This window comes from Anomaloglossus baeobatrachus, chromosome 4 (assembly GCF_048569485.1).
Source record: "Anomaloglossus baeobatrachus isolate aAnoBae1 chromosome 4, aAnoBae1.hap1, whole genome shotgun sequence".
Taxonomy (NCBI): Eukaryota; Metazoa; Chordata; class Amphibia; order Anura; family Aromobatidae; genus Anomaloglossus; species Anomaloglossus baeobatrachus.
The window spans coordinates 257058749-257078748 of NC_134356.1; the positions used below are offsets into that span (position 1 = coordinate 257058749).

General features: G+C 41.8%; 1 protein-coding gene across 6 annotated transcripts in view; it reads right to left on the minus strand.

Moving 5' to 3' along the window:
- Window positions 1-20000, minus strand: part of ATP2B1 (ATPase plasma membrane Ca2+ transporting 1) — a 175505-nt gene that overhangs the window by 21689 nt on the left and 133816 nt on the right. For all 6 annotated transcript variants that reach the window (XM_075344792.1, XM_075344794.1, XM_075344791.1 and 3 more), the window contains 4 exons: window positions 9243-9480; window positions 8930-9109; window positions 8764-8851; window positions 8429-8535 (listed from right to left, as the gene is read on the minus strand). In XM_075344792.1, coding sequence (XP_075200907.1) covers window positions 8429-8535; window positions 8764-8851; window positions 8930-9109; window positions 9243-9480 — 613 coding nt within the window. The remainder of the gene's footprint in view (window positions 1-8428; window positions 8536-8763; window positions 8852-8929; window positions 9110-9242; window positions 9481-20000) is intronic.

Here is a 20000-nt window from a genome sequence, read left to right on the forward strand (position 1 = left end):
CGAACCAAATAATCCGGGGGCATCAGCAATAAACTAGGATCGGGATTCGGACACTTACCTCCCCACAGGGTCCACACTGCCCACCGTATGGAGAAGGAGACTGTACCCCAAAAGGGACAGTCGGGCCCCAAACGCTCCATGCTACGGGGACCCAACCAACAGAGTGCTGGGGACAGAGGAACCTGGGTCGCTACATTGGTACTGATACGCCAAGGGACCTGAACCAGTAATCCAAGGGCCTGAGTGAGTGGAGACTGTTCAAGACAATCTGGTGTGGTCTCCGTTATTACCCTGTCACATCTCCCAGGCACCGCCTTACCTGCGGATGGCCTAACACCATTGCTGCAACCACCACCAGCTCTGGGAGTACCCACATTCAGCAGAGGTGGTTCTCCATCATTAACCGCAACCCACAGGTGGCATCATGAACATTAACTCATATCTCCCCTGTAAATACCCCTTTTACAAAAGAAGCCCCGGGGCACGGGACTGGGCAACGGCTATTAGAGTGACATCTCCATTTGCAATCGCCGAGGACAGAGTACCCCCCTTTCCTGGGTGACACACATGTGAAGAGCAAAAGTGAAGTGCATCCACCCATGGGCAAGCGGTTAGGATTTTTCAATAATACTTGGCCACCTTTGTGTTTATATTTCTTACAAATGATTGATTTCATGTATCATTATATTTTACTGGGTGGTTTCATTGTGAGCTCCCCTGGGTGTTTCGGATATTAATTTCTCCTCCTTTTGCCCTTCACATGTATGTGGGTGTTAATCCCTTTATATGCCATTTATTAGCACGTTTTTAACATTCTCTGTATTTTGGTGTGACTTTCCGTTTTTTTAAACTGCTTTTGTGATAAATAAAAACTTCATATTTGATATAAAAACATTCACCAGGAATCAGACTGTCAGGTTAATCTGAACCACAGAGTGTAGTAAAATTCTTTGAGAAAAATGCCGGAAGGCAAGTTTTTATCTATTTATAATCTTTTTAGTGCCTTAGATTAATGGCCTCTGCTTTGAGAAATGTTTATTTCTTAATATTATATACACACACATTATATATATATATATATATATATATATATATATATATATATATATATATATATATATATATATATATATATATATATATATATATATATATATATATATTATATATATATATTATATATATATATGTGTGTGTATATATGTGTATATATGTGTGTATATATATATATATATATATATATGTATATATGTGTATATATATATATATATATATATATATATATATATATATATATATATATATATATATATATATATATATATATATAAATCAAATCAAATCAAATAAGCTTTATTGGCAGGACCAAATACAAATTAGTTTTGCCAAAGCAAGTGTACATTAGGGCCTGGGGCTGTGGGGATGGTGGGTGGGGATTGTAGGAAGGATGGATGGGGCACATCCAGGGTGGGGACTGTGGGGGCACTTCTAGGATGGGGGCTATGGAAGTCCATGGCTTATGATGGGGCATATCCACGGTGGGGACTGTGGTAACGGTGGATGGGGCATATCCAGGGTGGGGATTGGGGGGCCACATCTGGGATGGGGGGCTATGGAAGTCCATGTCTTATCATAGTTCTCTTTCTCGAAGTCTATGACATTCGCTCACATACCGCGCTGCTATCTCCACTGCGCTCTCTTCTTCCCCCAGCAGGATATATATTTTCTCTTCCTCCTTCATGGAGCTGAAATCCGGGAAGAGATGGGAGAGTCTCCTGAAGTGAGTGTCCCTCACTGCTGAGTACTTGGTGCAGTGTAGCAGGAAGTGGGTTTCATCCTCCAGGGCCTCCAGGTCACAGTGTTGGCACAGTCTGTCCTCCCTTGGCTTGTAGCTCTGCTTGTGTCGACCGGATTCGATGGCTAGACTGTGGGCACTGAGTCTATATCGGCTCAGGGTCCTGCGGTCTCTGGGGTCCGGGATTTTCTCCAGATACGGGGCCAGTCTGTAGTCTCTCTGTAGACTCTGGTACGTGGTCAGTTTCTGTGAGGTGTTGATGTCGGTCCTCCAGTCACTGACATACCTCTCCTGGCCCTCGTCTACCATCTTCCTGATTCTGGTTCTTGTCAGGCTGCTGTGATTGGTTATTTTGTCCAGTTGGGTTTGGGAGAGCTGTGCCAGGGGTCCTGGTTCATCTGGCCCACGTATATGTATCAGAGCTTTGTGGTGATGGGAGCTTGGATTGCTACTCTGTAGGTGAGCCTGAAATGATAGTGACCTCTTCAGAGCTGCTAGGTGTAGAGGGAATCTGCCCAGCTCAGCTCGACAGGCGCTGTTGGAGGTGCTTCGATGGACCTGGAGAAGGTGCTTACAGAATTCCAGGTGGAATATTTCTGTTGGGCTGGAATCCCACCTTGACCAATCTGGGTAAGTGTGAGGGCCCCAGACTTCGCTGCCATACAGGAGGATTGGGGCAATGATGGAATCGAAGATTTTTAGCCAGACCCTCACTGGTGGCTTCAGATGATACAATTTCCTTCGGATGGCATAAAAGGTTTTGCAGGCCTTGTTTTTCAGGGTCTCTATGGCTTGTTTAAAGCTCCCTGACTGGTGAATTTCCAGGCCCAAGTAGGTGTATTTGTCTGTTCCTGTTAGAGTGCAGCCGTTTACGACAAATGAAGGATGCTGGTCAAATCTTCTTTTTCTCTTCTATATATATATATACACATACATACATACATACATATATATATATGTATATATATATATACACATACATACATACATACATACATACATATATATATATATATATATATATATACATACACATATATATATATATATATATACACATATATATATACATACATACATACATATACGTATACATACATACATACATACACTAACAAAAGTATTTTAAATCTTACATATACTTATGCAATTTGCTAATTTGTTTTTCAGCAACCATACCCCTAGGTTCTCATTGGTATTCCCCAGTGCATCTCTGAACACCTAAGGTGCATACACTCAGCCATAAACTAGGACAGAGTGCCTGGGGTATAACCATAAGGCTATGTGCCCACGTTGCGTTCTGTCCCTGCAGAAAATTTCTGCAGCGATTTGAACAGCACACGTGCGCTTCAAATCGCTGCAGAAACAGTCCGTAATGAAAAGCCAATTCCATGCGCTCTGCATGCAGCCCCTCCCATAGAGCGGGGGCCGCATGCAAAGCACATGAAAGAAGTGACATATCACTTTTTAGAACGCAGCGTTTTAATACGCCACGTGGGCATGGATTATGCACAATCTTCACAGATTGTGCAGGGGACGCAGGACGCATGCAGTTACGCTGAGGTGCAGATCGCAGCGCAACTGCATGAAAATACACTATGTGGGCGGGCACATAAACTTGCCTGATGTGTCTTAGGCTATCATTTTTACAAAGTGTTTTATTTTTATCAGGAAGCGCGGTAGATATTCTATATTTTTTTCCCATTTTGACATGATTTCTTGACGCGGACCCTGTATTCTTCCTGCAGCTCCTAACATTACTACTACTATTTTTGCAGTGTAATAAATTTCTCTGTGTGAGTCACAGAACCTGTTTATACACTTATTTGTGAGCGCCTGTGTATTCTTCTATTTATTGAGATTTTGTATTAGGCTTCAAATGCTCCTGGTTCTTCTCTATTCTAAGCTACCCATATGCCGGCAGTAAGTCAAAAAGGAAATGTGACGCATCCTACAACTGTACTTTTTGTGCCTTTTCTTCACACTTTCAGCTTTTCTACCTACTCTTAATTCTTTGGAATCTGATTAAGATTATTGGATGAAACCGGGACTAGAATAGGGCACATTTCCTTTAACATCACGGTGACAAGCTTTCCACTGTCTCATTTAGCCCAGAAGGCTCCAAGTGCCCGATCTGCTAAGGACAGACGAAACCTTCCTCCATCTACAGAAGATGCTCACGTCCAGTGGTCCTATGCCATTAAATATGCTCCCTTGTGACTAGCTAATAGGCTGTTGTCACTGAAAGAAACATTTGGTAAATTGCTCCTGGAATGAAGCATTGCATGGTGCCTACTGAATCAATTAGCATCTGTACATTATCGATGTCTGTGGTCCTCCAGGGTGAGAGTAGCGGCAAAGGCCTCCTGAACATGAAGCATGCTTGGCACTAGAAAGCCATAGGTCCGCTGTGCTGTGGTATGTTGCCGCTGTACAGTGCTGTAGACACACTAACGCTGTGCGATGGAGCATTCGAAATTTGTCTGCTCCATCCATCTGCACGCATCAATATTCACAGTGGAGCCCCATAATCTTCCCTGGCCAAACTCAGAAGTTGTACACTGCTAAAATATGAAGGAGTGACAAAAAGTGAACGGTCTTGGGTCTCCTAATTATTTTTGCAAGAATCAAGTGTACGGAAAGGGGGAAAACAAAGAAGTCTGAAGCATCTGACAAGATGACACTATTTTAGAAGAGCCTGACAATTCTTTACACCAGGGGGATCGCAGCTCTGAAGGTAGAAACTAAACTGCTGAACCAGACTCCCTGCTATCATTGGTAACTAACGCCTATGAATCATCCAGTCACTTATCAAACATCATAAGATTGATCATTAATGAGTAATACTGACATGGGTAGAAGAAGGTCACTAGGGTTCATTTTACCGCTCCACCTAATGATCCAGGTAGGCATCATTTTACATGGATCTATGGCAAACAAGACCCATTCATGTTCTCTAATCTATAATTTTACACAACTGTAGAAAAAAAGAACTTGGATTGCACATCCAAAATGTATACATAAATCTACTGCGGTGTGGGGATCTGGGATTGTTGGGGCTTTACTTTGCAGAATGGGTGCAGTGGGGCACCAGGGTCACTAACTCACTAACCATGCTGGCGCAATATCACTTCAGAAATGGTTGGCACATCTTTAAGGTTAGGGACCCACTAAAAGGTTCGCATTGACGTAGCAGTGGGCTTCATACAGTATGATCATAAAGTAATTTAAAAAAAATAATTAAAGCTTCAATTTCTTTACAAAGTCGCTTAAAACATTAACCTTGCAAGACGGCAAAACATCTGCTTATGCATCACGACCATTTATCGGTTAAAGAGGTGGTTCACTACTCTGCAATAGTGGCCATATCCCTGTAAAACGGATAGCGAAGGCTTTTTCTAAATACCTTGATCAGCCAATTCTGTCTGTGAGCGAGGCTACTGCGGCCCGCTCATCCCCATGAAGTGACCCCCAGGGCTCTGTGACCTCAGATCTATTGATGTCACATCAACTTCCAGTTGGGGTCAGCCTCTGATGTCAGGTCAACTGGAAGTTGACATATCACCGGATCTCAGAGGTCACGGAGCCCCGGGGGTCATTTAATGGGGATGAGTGGACCGCAATTGCGCTGCTCAGAGACAGAATTGGCTGAACAAGGTATTTAGAAAAAGCCTTCCCTATCAGTTTTACAGAAATGTGGCCACTATTGCAGAGTAGTGAACCACCTCTTTAATGACAGAATGGTCAAAATACGTCAGACAATCTACTGCCCTGCTGATGTTTAAATGGATTTCTAGAGAAAGAAAAGATTTCTGCACTGGAAATATAAAGCCATTATTTCTTACGGCTATAAATGTGTACACCATCCACACCATAGTAACACTTCAGAGCCTTGCTCACATGCACATGATAGTTCCACACATCATACAATCACATTCCTTTCTATCCATTTAGTAAAATAAACCCCCTAAATTTAAGTCACTCAACCCCACTGTGAAGGAGCAATGACACAAATGTAATACAGCCGGGTTACAAATGACCACATAGCAGTTACTTCGCAACACAAAGATCACCTTGAAATAGATACAGTGCAACACAAGTCTGAAGCTGTAAGGACATCTCTTGTGTGATAACAAGACTTTAAGAGGCGTAATATAAAATGCATGGAGCTTGAAAAACCAGAACATGTCCTAAATGACACCTATGGTAAGTGGCCTTATAGTAATAGAGAAAGCAGCTGCTGAATGATACAAATGTGGCTGAAATAGAGATTGCATATTACTGCTGTGACGCAATCAGCTTTAGGCTATGTGTGCACAGTGCGTTTTTCGCGGCGTTTTCGCGCGTTTTTCGGGTGCGTTTTTGGCCTCAAAACTGCATGACTTTGCTTCCCCAGCAAAGTTTTCATTTTTGCGGTCCGCACACAACTGTTTTTTTAAGCTGCGTTTTTGAGCTTGAAAAAAAAAAAAAAATGGACATGTCAATTCTTTCCTGCGTTTTTCTGCGTTTTCCGCCCATGCAATGCATTGGAAAAAACGCAGCAAAACGCAGAGATCAAAAATGCAGCAAAACGCAGCCAAAAACGCACCAAATCGCGGTAAAAACGCACAAAAACGCAGCGTCAAAAAAACGCAGCATGAGCACATAGCCTTACCGTGAGGTTCCTTAAAGGGGATCTGTCAGCAGGATTTCACACCCCAAAATATATGGGCATGTAGCCCTGTCACAAAGAGTGGTCCAGCAATGCCTTTAAATGGTCAGTCCGTTCCTTTATTCCTGAGAAATCAGCGTTTGAATTCATATGCAGATGAGGCTATAGATCTGAAGGCTCCGTCACTCCAGCTCTATTCCCCAGCCAGCCCCACCTCCCCCTGCTGAAAGCCTCTATGCTGCGTGACTTCCATCATACAGGAGGAGATTTGGAAATGGGAGCTGGGGTGACAGAAGCTTCAGATCTACCATTTCCATATCAATTAAAATGCTGCTCTCTCCATAACAGAGGGACAGACTTGTCATGCCAAGGTACTTTTGATCTGGTCTTTGCAAGTGCTTATGCTTTAGTTTCTTGTACTTTGAACATATAGGGGTGCTGCCCACCCCCCATTTGGCTGTACATCTAGTCTATTTAGCATCCCACAGACGGGCGTGAATTGGTCACGTCTAGACCCTGCTCTGCCCCTGTATTTTGGAGGCCTGTTGGCACATAGCAAGGTGAGATATTCGACCACTGATTGGGTACAACTTGTCATTGTGCAATAGCTTTTATGTTCTTTTGATGAAAAAAAAGTGTCAACTAGGTATCCAATGTTATGTACATGTATTACTATTATTTACTTACTGCATGGTTATCTATCTATCTATCTATCTATCTATCTATCTATCTATCTATCTATCTATCTATCTATATATATATATATATATATATATATATATATATATATCTTCATACAGAAAATCCTGCTGACAGATTCCCTTCAGGTTAATGCGCTTTGGTGGATGTTCCTGAACACAGCATTTCTATACATTCATATACTGTGACTAACAGACAATTCCTTTTATATCTTGTACAGATTGGTATTACAGGACCTCAAATAGTTATTTGCATAATCATAAATGGCTCAAATTAAAGAACTTCTAAAAACAAACTACATTGCAAAATACTTTTTGAAAATCTTGTCTATAATCCGGTAGAGGGATTTTTTTTATTATTTCAGTGTACTGTACACTGCTTGGTTGCCTAGGTTACCGGCCACCACTGCAGTCTGGCAGCAGCCGCTTATCTCCTCAGGACGGACCGCATGCATACATCTTTTCAATAGAGCATGAAAATCCTATGCTCTAGAACCAAAGCTGCCTCTGTTTATAGCAGAAAACAGTGCACAGTATAGGCTAATGGGGCAAGGATGCCGTTGTCTGAACTGTCAATCAAGCAGACACACAGGATCAAGAAGCTGGGAGACAGGAGGGAAGGGCTTTCCTGAAGATTGAAAAATTAAAACCTTATTATGGTAAAAACATATTTATCCACTGGACCAACACTGATCACCGAAATGGGGCTCCTAATGCCCCCTAGCACCTCCAGGCTCACTATCCAAAGCCAGTAGAAATCCAATATAGAACTGCTTGGGCACGATTCGATTAAAGGTTTATGGAACTGACAAATATACAAGGGTACTTGCTACTTGTGCTATCCTTACTCATACAACAGTTATTATATGTAGTATTTATTGTAAACCAGAATACCCCTGAAAGCCATGCAGTGCGATACAAGTGATGTTGGCAATTATCAGCTGCACTTTCACTGCACATTAATGTGTATAGTACTCAAATATTAATGTGAAAGCTTCATTTCTTCTTTACTTGTCTAAATTTGCATTCTCAGTTACTAAAATGGAGTTTAGTACCTCCTGTATCTAAAATGCATCTATTAGTTTATGCTTTCTTAAGACATTAGGAGAAGGGATTTTCTGCCGTCATGATCCGGAGATCCCAACAGGACATGACTAATGTGATTTGCTATCCAAAGGAGCATTTGGAAATATCAAATCACATTTCAACATAGGCAGATCTGAAATGAACAATTTAGGACATTGAAACGGATAAAAGGCAATTATGGAATGAGGACAATCTTACCATAGCAAAGCCAACATCTGCCTTCTTTAACGCCGGCCCATCATTGGTCCCATCACCAGTTACGGCTACCACTTGCCTTTGCTCACAGACAGTGCTGTCAATTATACCTGGAGTGAAGGATATTTGTCACCAGAGCATGAAAGATGACTGACTTAGCCTAACTACATATACACAGTAATATACCGCATATACATAAGAATTAAATGTTGCTTAAACCCCCCCAAAAAAAAGTAGGATAGTGAAGTTGTTCCCTACAGGGCACAATCACAATTCATAGGAATAAAACATGAGAACTTAGCAAGCGAGCGCTGGGAAGTCAGGACAGTATGTCTTACCTTTCACTAATGTGTGCTTATCAGTTGGAGACGATCTAGCAAGTACACGAAGCTTAGGCCAAATTTTGTCTATTCGTTCTTGCTCAATCTGTTTCATGAAAAATTATTTGCCAATAAAATGAGATACAAATGGTCTATAGAGAAATTAAAAAAGGATAACACTTACCTCTCCTTTTTCATTCCGTATTCGCCGGTTGAATTCTTTTCCTTCGACACACAGGAAATCCTCTCCGGGGTGAAGAATTCCACATTTTGTGGCAATAGCGCGGGCTGTGTTTATATTGTCCCCTGTAACCATACGCACTGTAATACCTGCACGCTGGCATTTTCTTATAGCATCTGGTACCTAGGAAAGAGGAAGAAGCCACTTGTCAAATTCAGTGGAAGCGCAAGTCATCAAAAGCCATTCAGACTTCAGCCAGTGTGAATTAGCATATACATGGTCAGAAATTAGGTATTGGAGACTTCGCCTTCAGTACCTCCGGCCTGACGGGGTCTTCAATCCCAACAACGGCGATACACGTGAGTCCACTCAAAATATCATTTTCATTTTCCCATTCGGGCTCAGGCTCTCCTGCAGGAAAATCTCTATACGCCAAGCATATTGTTCTCAGGCCCTCAGAGGCCATTGGCTCAATCACTCGTTTAACCATATCATCTCTATCTCTTGGTCTGAAGACTTTGGCTTCACCATTTGCAGTAAGAATTTTGAAGCACCTAAAAATGGATAATGAAAAGAAAGTTTAATTTTACCTTCAGCCACAATATGTATACTATATGTGTCCAAGAAAAGGAGCAGAACATATTTAAGAAATACGTTCATGCATTATTAAGCTGGAAAAGTCAGTATAATTACTGGCAGGAAATTGCTTTCTGATAGTAGAAATACAGTAATAGTGAGTAATAGTGGCTCAGTTTCCACTACTTACCACATTCAATGTCATTCATCATCCCCAGCCAGGTACATTCATGGGTTACTTAGCTATTTAGTGCATTACTGACAACCACCACTGCGTAGAAGGGGTTGTCCACTACTTTTACATTGATGACCTATCCTAAGAATAGGTCATCGATGTCTAACTGACCGGAGTCAGACACCTGGCACCCCCGCCGATCAGCTGCTTTTGGTGCCGAAAGCGGATAGATGGAAAAGCTCTGTACCAGAGCTGGTTCGTCTGATAGACGTGGCATACCTGCTTCCTCTACAGATCAATGGGAGGCAGATGTACAGTCACTTGCCATCAGATGGGGGAGCTCCGGAACTGAGCATTTCTGGCCACCTGCACCGAGAACAGGTGACCGCGACATGAGTGTCTGGTGTTGGACCCTGGCTGATCAGACACTGAGGACCTATCCTAAGGACAGGAGATCAATGTTAAAGTAACACTTACCAGACTTGCTGTATGACCACAGCCATTTCAGGCTGGAGAAGGCTGTGGATAAGAGTCTTCAATTCTAAGGAGTAGAAGATATGAAGGGCCCAATTCATCATTTGCGATTTATGGCAATCACTTTATATGGAGGGGGGGGGAAATCTTATGGTTGCTGATGTTTTTGTGTCAATCTCTTCAAAATGGTGCAAGCAGTTCATGAATTTGGCTAGTGACAGGCTTATAGTAACTATTTGTGTTCGGTCAATGCTTACCGAATACAGAGTACTATTCCAGTATTTGTCACAACAAGAAAAATGCTCGGGTTGCCCATTGACTTGCATTAGGTTTCTTATTGATGACAAATTCAGGAATACTACTTTGGGGGGATTCAAAATGTCACAGCAACAGATTAGCTGCTGCAGAACCTTGTTTAGAACATAGCAATCTGCCATCTACTCTAGAAAAAGGTTCTTCAGCGACATGTCTATTCTAGGTGAATCGTGCATTTACTACTGTAAAAACCTGCTTTTATATGGTCATGATCGGGCTGCCAAAACAACTGTACATCTCTAACGTGAAACCCATCTGCAAGATCCCCACTCCTTTCTAGAGCATTAGGGAATACAAGCTCAGTCTTCAAGTGCCGCCAGTTTGTATCTCCTCTCTCTCCAACCAGTTGTCGTATAACCCCCGGGGCCCAGCCACCACCTTATCGACCACTTCAACACCTGGAGCCTACACTTTCACTCTACTGACATTCCCACATTAGTCATGAAAGATTTTAACATACTCCTTGTTTCCCACCAGTCAGTTCCCTGCAAACTGATCACTCACTTCATCCTTTGGTCTCATACATAGACATGTACATGATGGACATACATTAAATCTGGTCATTACCTGCCTCTGTTGACTACATCTAACCTTATAAACTTACCTCTACACTATCTGATCTCACCTACGAACATTCTCAAAGTTCTCTTCAACCGCACACCAAATCTACCAGTTAGTATACACCCACAGAAACCTCACCTGCCTAGATATGCACACACAACACTGACTTATTGATCATTCTCCATGACAATTTTTTTACTACGACGTCACAACAACAACTCCTGTTTCAGTTGCCTCATGTATAGCAGAATGCAATATGTCAGTAGGCAACTCTAGAACACCATGCTCACAAAAATATGAGGCAAGCCTCTAAGTTTACTGAGCGGCACTGGAAGAAGATGCACGCACAGAAAGACTTACATAAAGGTAAACAGTTTTCCAATTTAAGTGGGCCCTCACCTTTGTTAAACAGGACTACTTTATATTTCTCCTGTATCCCACAACCCCAGTTTAATACTGTTTATTCCCTACTCAATCCTCTGAGGCCCTCTCTCACTTCTCATCTCAGCAGGAATCCGTCGCAAATTTCAAAACAAACACTGACCACAGAGAACAATAACGTATAACCTCTCTGCATACCGAACCAATGCTTATCCCCATAACCTTCCTACCACTATTACTGAAGAATAGCTTGTCACTCTTTTCTCCAAGTTGCACCTCACCACATGTGCACTTGACCCTATTGCATCCCACATCCAACCAGATTATCCCATCTAAAACCTATCCTAATCTTTTCAACCCAATTAACCTCTGCTGTCTTTTCTTTCAAAAACTCTGTATCCTGAAGAAGCCGTACCTTAACCCGACCTCCAGGTCTAGCCATCACACCATAACACTACTATTCACCTAATACTTTAACAGCACGTCCACCCTCAACGTTCCTCTCACCTCTCATCCCACTCACTTTTGACCAACTATAGTCCAGCTTTCGTTCCCACCAACCACCAGTACTGGAAAAGCCTTAAACCAATTAATAAAGGTTACAAATTATCAATTTGTAACTGCCTATGTCAATAGACAATACTCTGTACGCCGCCTCCTTCTAAAACATGTCCTCCCTCCAACACTGTCTCACTCCCGCCTAATACAAATCCTGTACTTCTAAGGCAAAGATCTTGCCTTTCTTTGATAAACTCATACCTCATTTACTGCACATTTAGCATCTCCCATTCCTATACTACCTTCTCATCCATTCTCTATTAATAACCCCCCCCAATACTGTGTCGTTGAACCCTTACTAATCTCCATTTACACCTTTGGCCTGTGACAAAACAAAGTTTCATGACTTCGAATACTACCTATATGCTAATAACACTCAAATTTGTCTGGCCCAGATGTCAATTCTCTACTGTCCCCAATCCAAGATTTTATAAATCAGCCAAATCCTCCTCCTCATCTAACTTTGTAAAATTGAATGTGAGCAAAACAGAACTCCATTTTTTTCTCCATCTCACTCAATCATCCTACCTGACCTATCCCAATGTCCCACTTCACAAGTCTGCTGCTCTAGTGTAGCCCTCAACTCTGCCCTGTCCTACAAACCATGCATTCAAAGCCCTTACCACCTCCTGCCGCATCTAGCTGAAAAACTTTTATAGAATCTGCCCTTTCCTTAAACTTAAGTCAACAAAAATGCAAATACATATGCTAATCATCTCCCACACTGACTACTGCAATATTCTCTGTGACCTCCCATCTAACTCTCTAGCACCTGTCCAATCCATCTGTCCAGTTATACCATGATATCAGCTATTCACTGCTCATCAGTGGTTGTCCTAACACTGGGAAAACACCAATCCGTTAAGGGAATTCTCTCCATTACAATACGGTGTGGCAGGTCAGACGCCCAACCGCTTATTGCATTCATTCCTTGTGGGGCTGACCAAAATGGCTGCATAAGCAAGGATGGTTGACCTTAGGGAGATCAACATCCAATACCGCGGAGACACCATCACGTGTTTCTCAACGCAGTGATTCTAGAGCAATGCCCTCTTGGAAATATTCAAAACAAGAAAGCCTGCAGAGACACCATCACATGTTTCTCAACGCTGGCAGGAAACTAGCCAGGTCTTTCACCGGGAAGGAACAACCACGGGAAGGGCAGTCTCCAGTCAAGTAGACCACCTATGCCAAACATGGTATCCATCCACAGACCTGGCTAGTTTCCTGCCAGCGTTGTGAAACATGTGATGGTGTCTCTGCAGGCTTTCTTGTTTTGAATATTTCCAAGAGGGCATTGCTCTAGAATCACTGCGTTGAGAAACACGTGATGGTGTCTCCGCGGTATTGGATGTTGATCTCCCTAAGGTCAACCATCCTTGCTTATGTAGTCTTCTACTAGGCATTGCTCCGACTAGCCAGTTTCCTACTCCACACTGATGAGGGGCAAATACCCCGAAACAGCTGTCTGTGGATGGATACCATGTTTGGCATAGGTGGTCTACTTGACTGGAGACTGCCCTTCCCGTGGTTGTTCCTTCCCGGTGAAAGACCCGGCTAGTTTCCTGCCAGCGTTGAGAAACATGTAATGGTGTCTCCGCAGGCTTTCTTGTTTAGACCAAAATGGCTGGGTACAGCACTGAGAAGCACCATAGGAAACAAATTGATAAGCAGTCAAGCATCTGCACAGCCCCTCCATTTTAATGGGTATAAAAGTTTTCCTGTTCTGACAATCTGTGTTGGTCCCGGCGGACGAACCGCCCAGCAATTAACAAGTAATCACCTATCCCTTGTCCAGTGTTCAAATCTCAAAAAGGATAACATCTGCAAGGAGTTTGTATGGTCTTTCAGTGTTTGCGTTGGTTTCCTCCCACACTGCAAAGACATACTGTTAGGGAACCTAGATTGTGAGCCCCAATGGGGACAGCGATCATTATAACCTTAAAGTGCTGTAGAATTAATAGGGCTATAAATGCAAGTAAAAAATACAATTGCAGCATCTCACTGCCACTAGAAGTGAGATGGATGGCTGAATGGATGAATATAGGTGGAATCAAATTACATTCTTGGTTGTATCAGAGCTCAGATAAGGGGTGCCAAGATCAAAGACTCTGGTAGCCAATTCACACAGAACATCGTAAAACTGTAGAGGTTTTACACTATTTGAATAGATTCTCCAAAATATACACTTTGAATTTGGAGGTGGAGTAATATTAATTGTCTAGAGTTACTACTTTCATGCAACCCTTCAGAGCATATCGATTCCTCTGTGTGGATAAAGGGCCATTAAGTAGTTAGTATTTACAAGACCAAAATAGAAGCAAAACCTGGCATAACTTACTTACAGTTGAAACCAGAAGTTTACATACACTATCTATAAAGACACTTCTGCATGTTTTTCTCACTATCTGAAATGAAATCAGAATAAACCTTTCCCGTTTTAGGTCAATTAGGAATCAAAATTAATTATATTTGCCAAATGCCAGAATGAGAGACATAGAATGTTTTAAAGCATTTTATTACATTCTGCAAAGTCAAAGGTTTACATACACTAAGAGCACTATGCCTTTAAATAATATGGATCCAGTCCAAAGAAAAACCAGAGTGGTGTTAGGAGATCTGCGCTCGCCAGTAAGAAGGTCCAGACTCCGGTAAAAGAACAACAACTTTATTCTTCCAGTCACCACACTACACGTTTCGGGGATATGTGCTTACCCCTTCATCAGGTGTTGGTCATTTAAACACCTGATAAAGGAGTAAGCACATATCCCCGAAACGCGTACTGTGGTGACTGGAGGAATAAAGATATTCTTCCTTTACTGGAGTCTGGACCTTCTTACTGGCGAGCGCTGATCTTCTAATACCACTCTGCTTTTTCTTTGGACTGGATCCTTGTCAATGGCCGCAGCTGCTAGTCTTATGCTTGTCTGCTGGTTATGTTTCACACAACCACAGGGGTGAGTATCTGACGATTCTTTACCCACTGTGATTTATGATAAGACCCTATGTGAGTTTTTTCCTTTTAATAGAATCAAGTTTAAATACTATGGGACAGCCCATATGATGATGTAATTTCTTTGGCAGCTTCTGATAGGTTTATTTGCAATATTTGAGTTAGAGACATATCTGTGGATGTATTTTAATGCACACCTGAAAGACACGACTTCTTTGTGTATCATCATGGGAAAGTCAAAAGAAATCATCCAATACCTCAGGGAGAGAATTGTGAACTTGCACAAGTCTGGTTCATCCAATGTTGCAATTATCAAACACCTGATTTCAACTGTATCTATTCCCATTCATCCTGATTATCAGTGGCCATTTGCTTCTAATACTGAAGGAGAATAACTGGCATGGACTCAACTCCGGTTGGGATTTACAGACTCTCCTAGTATTTTCCTTAAGGCAATGGAGCATATGCTGGACCAATGGCACCATGAGGATCAACATTCACACAGTATATGGACAATCTATTGCTATGATCCAGATAAATTGCAAAGGATTTCATTTTCTAGCAAAAGTTATCTAAAACACTGATCAGAAAAAATTCAAATTTTCAAATTGAAAAACAGGCTATATTCCTGAACCTCAAATAGGACTTTTTAATATCTACTGTGGTCAGTGAGTTTCATACTATCTTCTAAAGCAACCAAACATGTGCACCAAATTAATTTACACTTTAAATTATACAAAGCTGTTCAATCCACCAAGCAAGTTTCGTTAATCGGAACAGCTTTGGAGCACCAGGACGACGACTATGTGGGGCCCATTATTCTATATGGAGGACAATGTGGGGCCCATTATTCTATATGGAGGACTATATGGGTCCTGTTATTCTATATAGAGGACTATGTGGGGCCCATTATTCTGTATGGAGGACTATGTGGGGCCCATTATTCTATATGGAGGACAATGTGGGGCCCATTATTCTATATGGAGGACAATGTGGGGCCCATTATTCTACATGGAGGACAATGTGGGGCCCATTATTCTATATGGAGGACAATGTGGGGCCCGTTATTTTATATGGAGGACAATGTGGGGCCCATTATTCTATATGGAGGACTATATGGGTCCTGTTATTCTATATAGAGGACTATGTGGGGCCCGTTATTTGATATGGAGGACTATGTGGGGCCCGTTATTCTATATGGATATGGAGGACTATGTGGGGCTCGTTATTCTATATGGAGGACTATGTGGGGCCCATTATTCTATATGGAGGACTATGTGGGGCCCGTTATTCTATATGGAGGACTATATGGGTCCTGTTATTCTATATAGAGGACTATGTGGGGCCCGTTATTTTATATGGAGGACTATGTGGGGCCCGTTATTCTATATGGAGGACTATGTGGGGCCTATTATTCTATATGGAGGACTATGTGGGGCCCATTATTCTATATAGAGGACTATGTGGGGCCCATTAATCTATATGCAGGACTGTGTGGCCCGTTATTCTATATAAAGACTACGTGGGGTCCATTCTATATGGAGGACTATGTGGGGCCCACGACAAGTATCGCCTGCAACTTTGTTCAAGATTTAAATTTTCGCTCTCAATATATTTGAGTTTGACAAGCTTCCTTTTACACAAACATTACTACCTCAACCTATGAGTCAACAGAAATTACTGCCTCAACCAATGAGCCAATATATAATATTACAACCTCAACCCATGGGCCAACAAACATTCCTGCCTCAACTCATGAGACAACAAACGGCATTGTGAGTTATTATTAACCTAGTAATACAGAGTGTATAACTAGTGGAAAAAGGTTTAACTTGATGGACCTGTGCTTTTTTCAGCCTATATACTTATGTAACCCATGAGTCTACAGATATTATGGCCCCAAACCATGGGCAGAAATACAATATTACAATCTCAACCCATGAGCATACATAATACTTCAACCTATGGGCCAACAGACTAGAAAACTTAACTCCATGAACCAAAAGAAAATATTAATACCTCATTCTATGGGCCTATAAACATTATTGCCTCAACTCATCGGCCAACAGACAATATGATTACCTCAACTGACAAGTCGAGATGAAGAATCTCTACGTCTTCCCATTAGTCAGACAATATTACTAATATGACTACCTCAAGGAGTCAAAATTTCTACTGTGACATGATTGCACTGAAATTTTAACTGAAAATACACAGCCCCACAGCTATTTTCAGGGTGTCCTTCCACATTTACCACTATCCCAGCATTCCTTTGTAAATGTATTTACGCACCACTGCCACTGTAAAGCATTCCACTGCTGTGAAGCCACGATGGCAGCCTGCAGCGGCGGCTCCGTGCACGGGACAGGATCATCAAGGGGTGCCTCTTGCAGACCGCAGGTACATACACGCCTCAGTGATCGCGTCCTGTACACGGGGCCACCGCCGATTCTGTCAGCGTTTTACAGCAGTTGAATGCTTTGCTGCACCACCGCTGTTGTAAAGCAGTCAACTGCAGTAAAGGCATGACGGCAGACAGCAGTCCCGTGCATCGGACACTATCACGGAGAGGTCTACAAGGAGCAGCAGAGCACCACGGGAACGGAGGAGATTTAAGAAAAATTTTTATTTCATAATACAGGACAAGAAGGGGACCAGGAGGACATTACTACAGGGGACATCACTACAGGAGACATTACTAGAGGGCAGAAGGAAGGGGCACAAGATGGGCACATTACAATAAGGGGAGGGGGGAGACGGACGGGGCACATTACTAAAAGGGGGGACAAGGATGGCCACATTACTGCAAGGGGGAACAAGGATGGGGCACATTACATATTATTGGGATCTATTTTTCTTTTTGAAACTTCCCAGTAGCTGCTGCATTATCCTATGCTTATACTCGAGTCAATACGGTTTCCCACTTTTATGTGGTAGAATTAGAGGCCTCGGCTTATACTCGAGTCGGCTTATACTCGAGTATATACGGTACTTTGTTAATGGTAAATTTAAGTATACAGGATTTGTAAAACGGTCTAAAATTTGATGAAAAACTTTTGTTGTATATTTTATCCTCAAAAGAGAACTAGCTTCTTCCAAGAAAATCTTTAGTTTCTACACCAAACATCTGGTTCCAAAATGTGTGTTCGGTAGTTTTCAAAAATGAAAGTTCAGTGCCCTTAAATCCAGTAGATATAGCACACAAAATAGGTGAAAAACCCGATTATATGTTTACTTTACAGAATTTTTCTAATAGCTTTTTAGAAGGTATAAAAGTTTAGCGCCAATTTTTTCCCCAATGAAAGCTATAAAACCTGTATTTTTCAGGACTACTTCACTTTTAAAGAGATTAGAAGGAGCTATACTATATACTATATATTTTATTATAAACTACTGACATCTCCAAATTTCCAAGTAATAAATTTTGTATTTATTTTCCGAAAATGAGAAATAGTCAACATAAAAGAAATGCATTGCTTTGAGACCTCAAATAATGCAAAGACAACAGGTTCATATTCATTAAGAAACTATAGTAATGTTTTAACTCCGGAACAGTTCAGAAATTGATATTTCATGCGTCTTGGCTGCTTTCCACCAGTCTTTCACACTACTTTTGGGTGACCTTATGCCACTCCTGGTGCAAGAATGTAAGCAGTTTTGTTTGATGGCTTGTGACTGTTCTTGCCGTGCACTTCACCCCAGTGGCCATTTGCCATTCCTTTTGTAGGTCACTGTCATGGCCAGCCCAATCTCCAGACCTGAACCCTACTAAAAACCTCTGGAATGTAATCACGAGGAAGATGGATAGTCACAAGCCATCAAACAAAGAAGAACTGCTTACATTTTTGCACCAGGAGTGGCATAACGTCACCCAAAAGCAGTATAAAAGACTGGTGGAGAGCATGCCAAGACGCATGAAAGCTGCGATTAAAAATGAGGGTTATTCCACAAAATATTGATTTCTGAACTCTTCTTGAGTTAAAACATTAGTATTGTGTTGATGCTAAATGATTATGAACTTGTTTTCTTTGCATTATTTGAGGTCTGAAAGCAATGCATTGTTTTGTTATTTTTACCATTTACCATTTCTCATTTTCAGAAAATAAAAACAATGTATTGCTTGGAAATTCGAAGACGTTGTCAGTAGTTTATAGGATAAAAGAACAATTTACATTTTACTAAAAAATATACCTACAAAGTGAAAAATCTGAAAAACTGACAATTTTGCAGTGGTCTCTTAATTTTTTGCTAGTGCTATATAAAATATATATATTATATATATAATAATCTTTATTTCTATAGCGCCAACATATTCCACAGCGCTTTACAATTCAGGAGGATCATATACAAACAAGTAACAGTTATAGAAATACAATATTTAGAGGAAAAAAAAAAAAAAGAAAAAACACAACTCTGCTCGTGAGAGCTTACAATCTACAATGATATGGGGGGGGAGAGGCAAGGTTCAAGTGTTTATTTACAATGACAATCCAGCCATCTCACGGACATGGGGGATAGATAATGGTTTCCTCGACCAGTGGGCCAGAGCCTTGAGATGCCTTTGGGTGCCATGGAGTTTGATGTGGAGTTATGTTGTGTGAAGTTGTAGAGGGACTATGTGAATCGAATCCGATTAGGGAGTGTGATAGGCCGCCCTAAAAAGATGCGTCTTTAGGGTGCGTCTGAAGCTGAGTAAGTTGGGAATTGTCCTAACTTCTTGGGGTAGAGCGTTCCAGAGGGTTGGTGCAGCTCGGAAGAAGTTTTGGATCCGGGAGTGGGAGGTTCGAATTAGTGTGGATGTTAGTCGAAAGTCGCTTGCAGAGCGTAGAGAACGGGTGGGGTGATAGACAGAGAGGAGGGTGGAGATGTAGGGGGGTGCCGCACTGTGGAGAGCTTTGTGGGTGAGAACAAGCAATTTTAATTGGATCCTGTGATATATGGGCAGCCAGTGCAATGACTGGCACAAAGCAGAGGCATCTGAGTAGCTGTTAGCCAGATAGGTGACCCTGGCTGCTGCATTAAGGATGGACTGTAGAGGAGAGAGTCTAGTTAGGGGGAGACCAATTAATAGAGAGTTACAG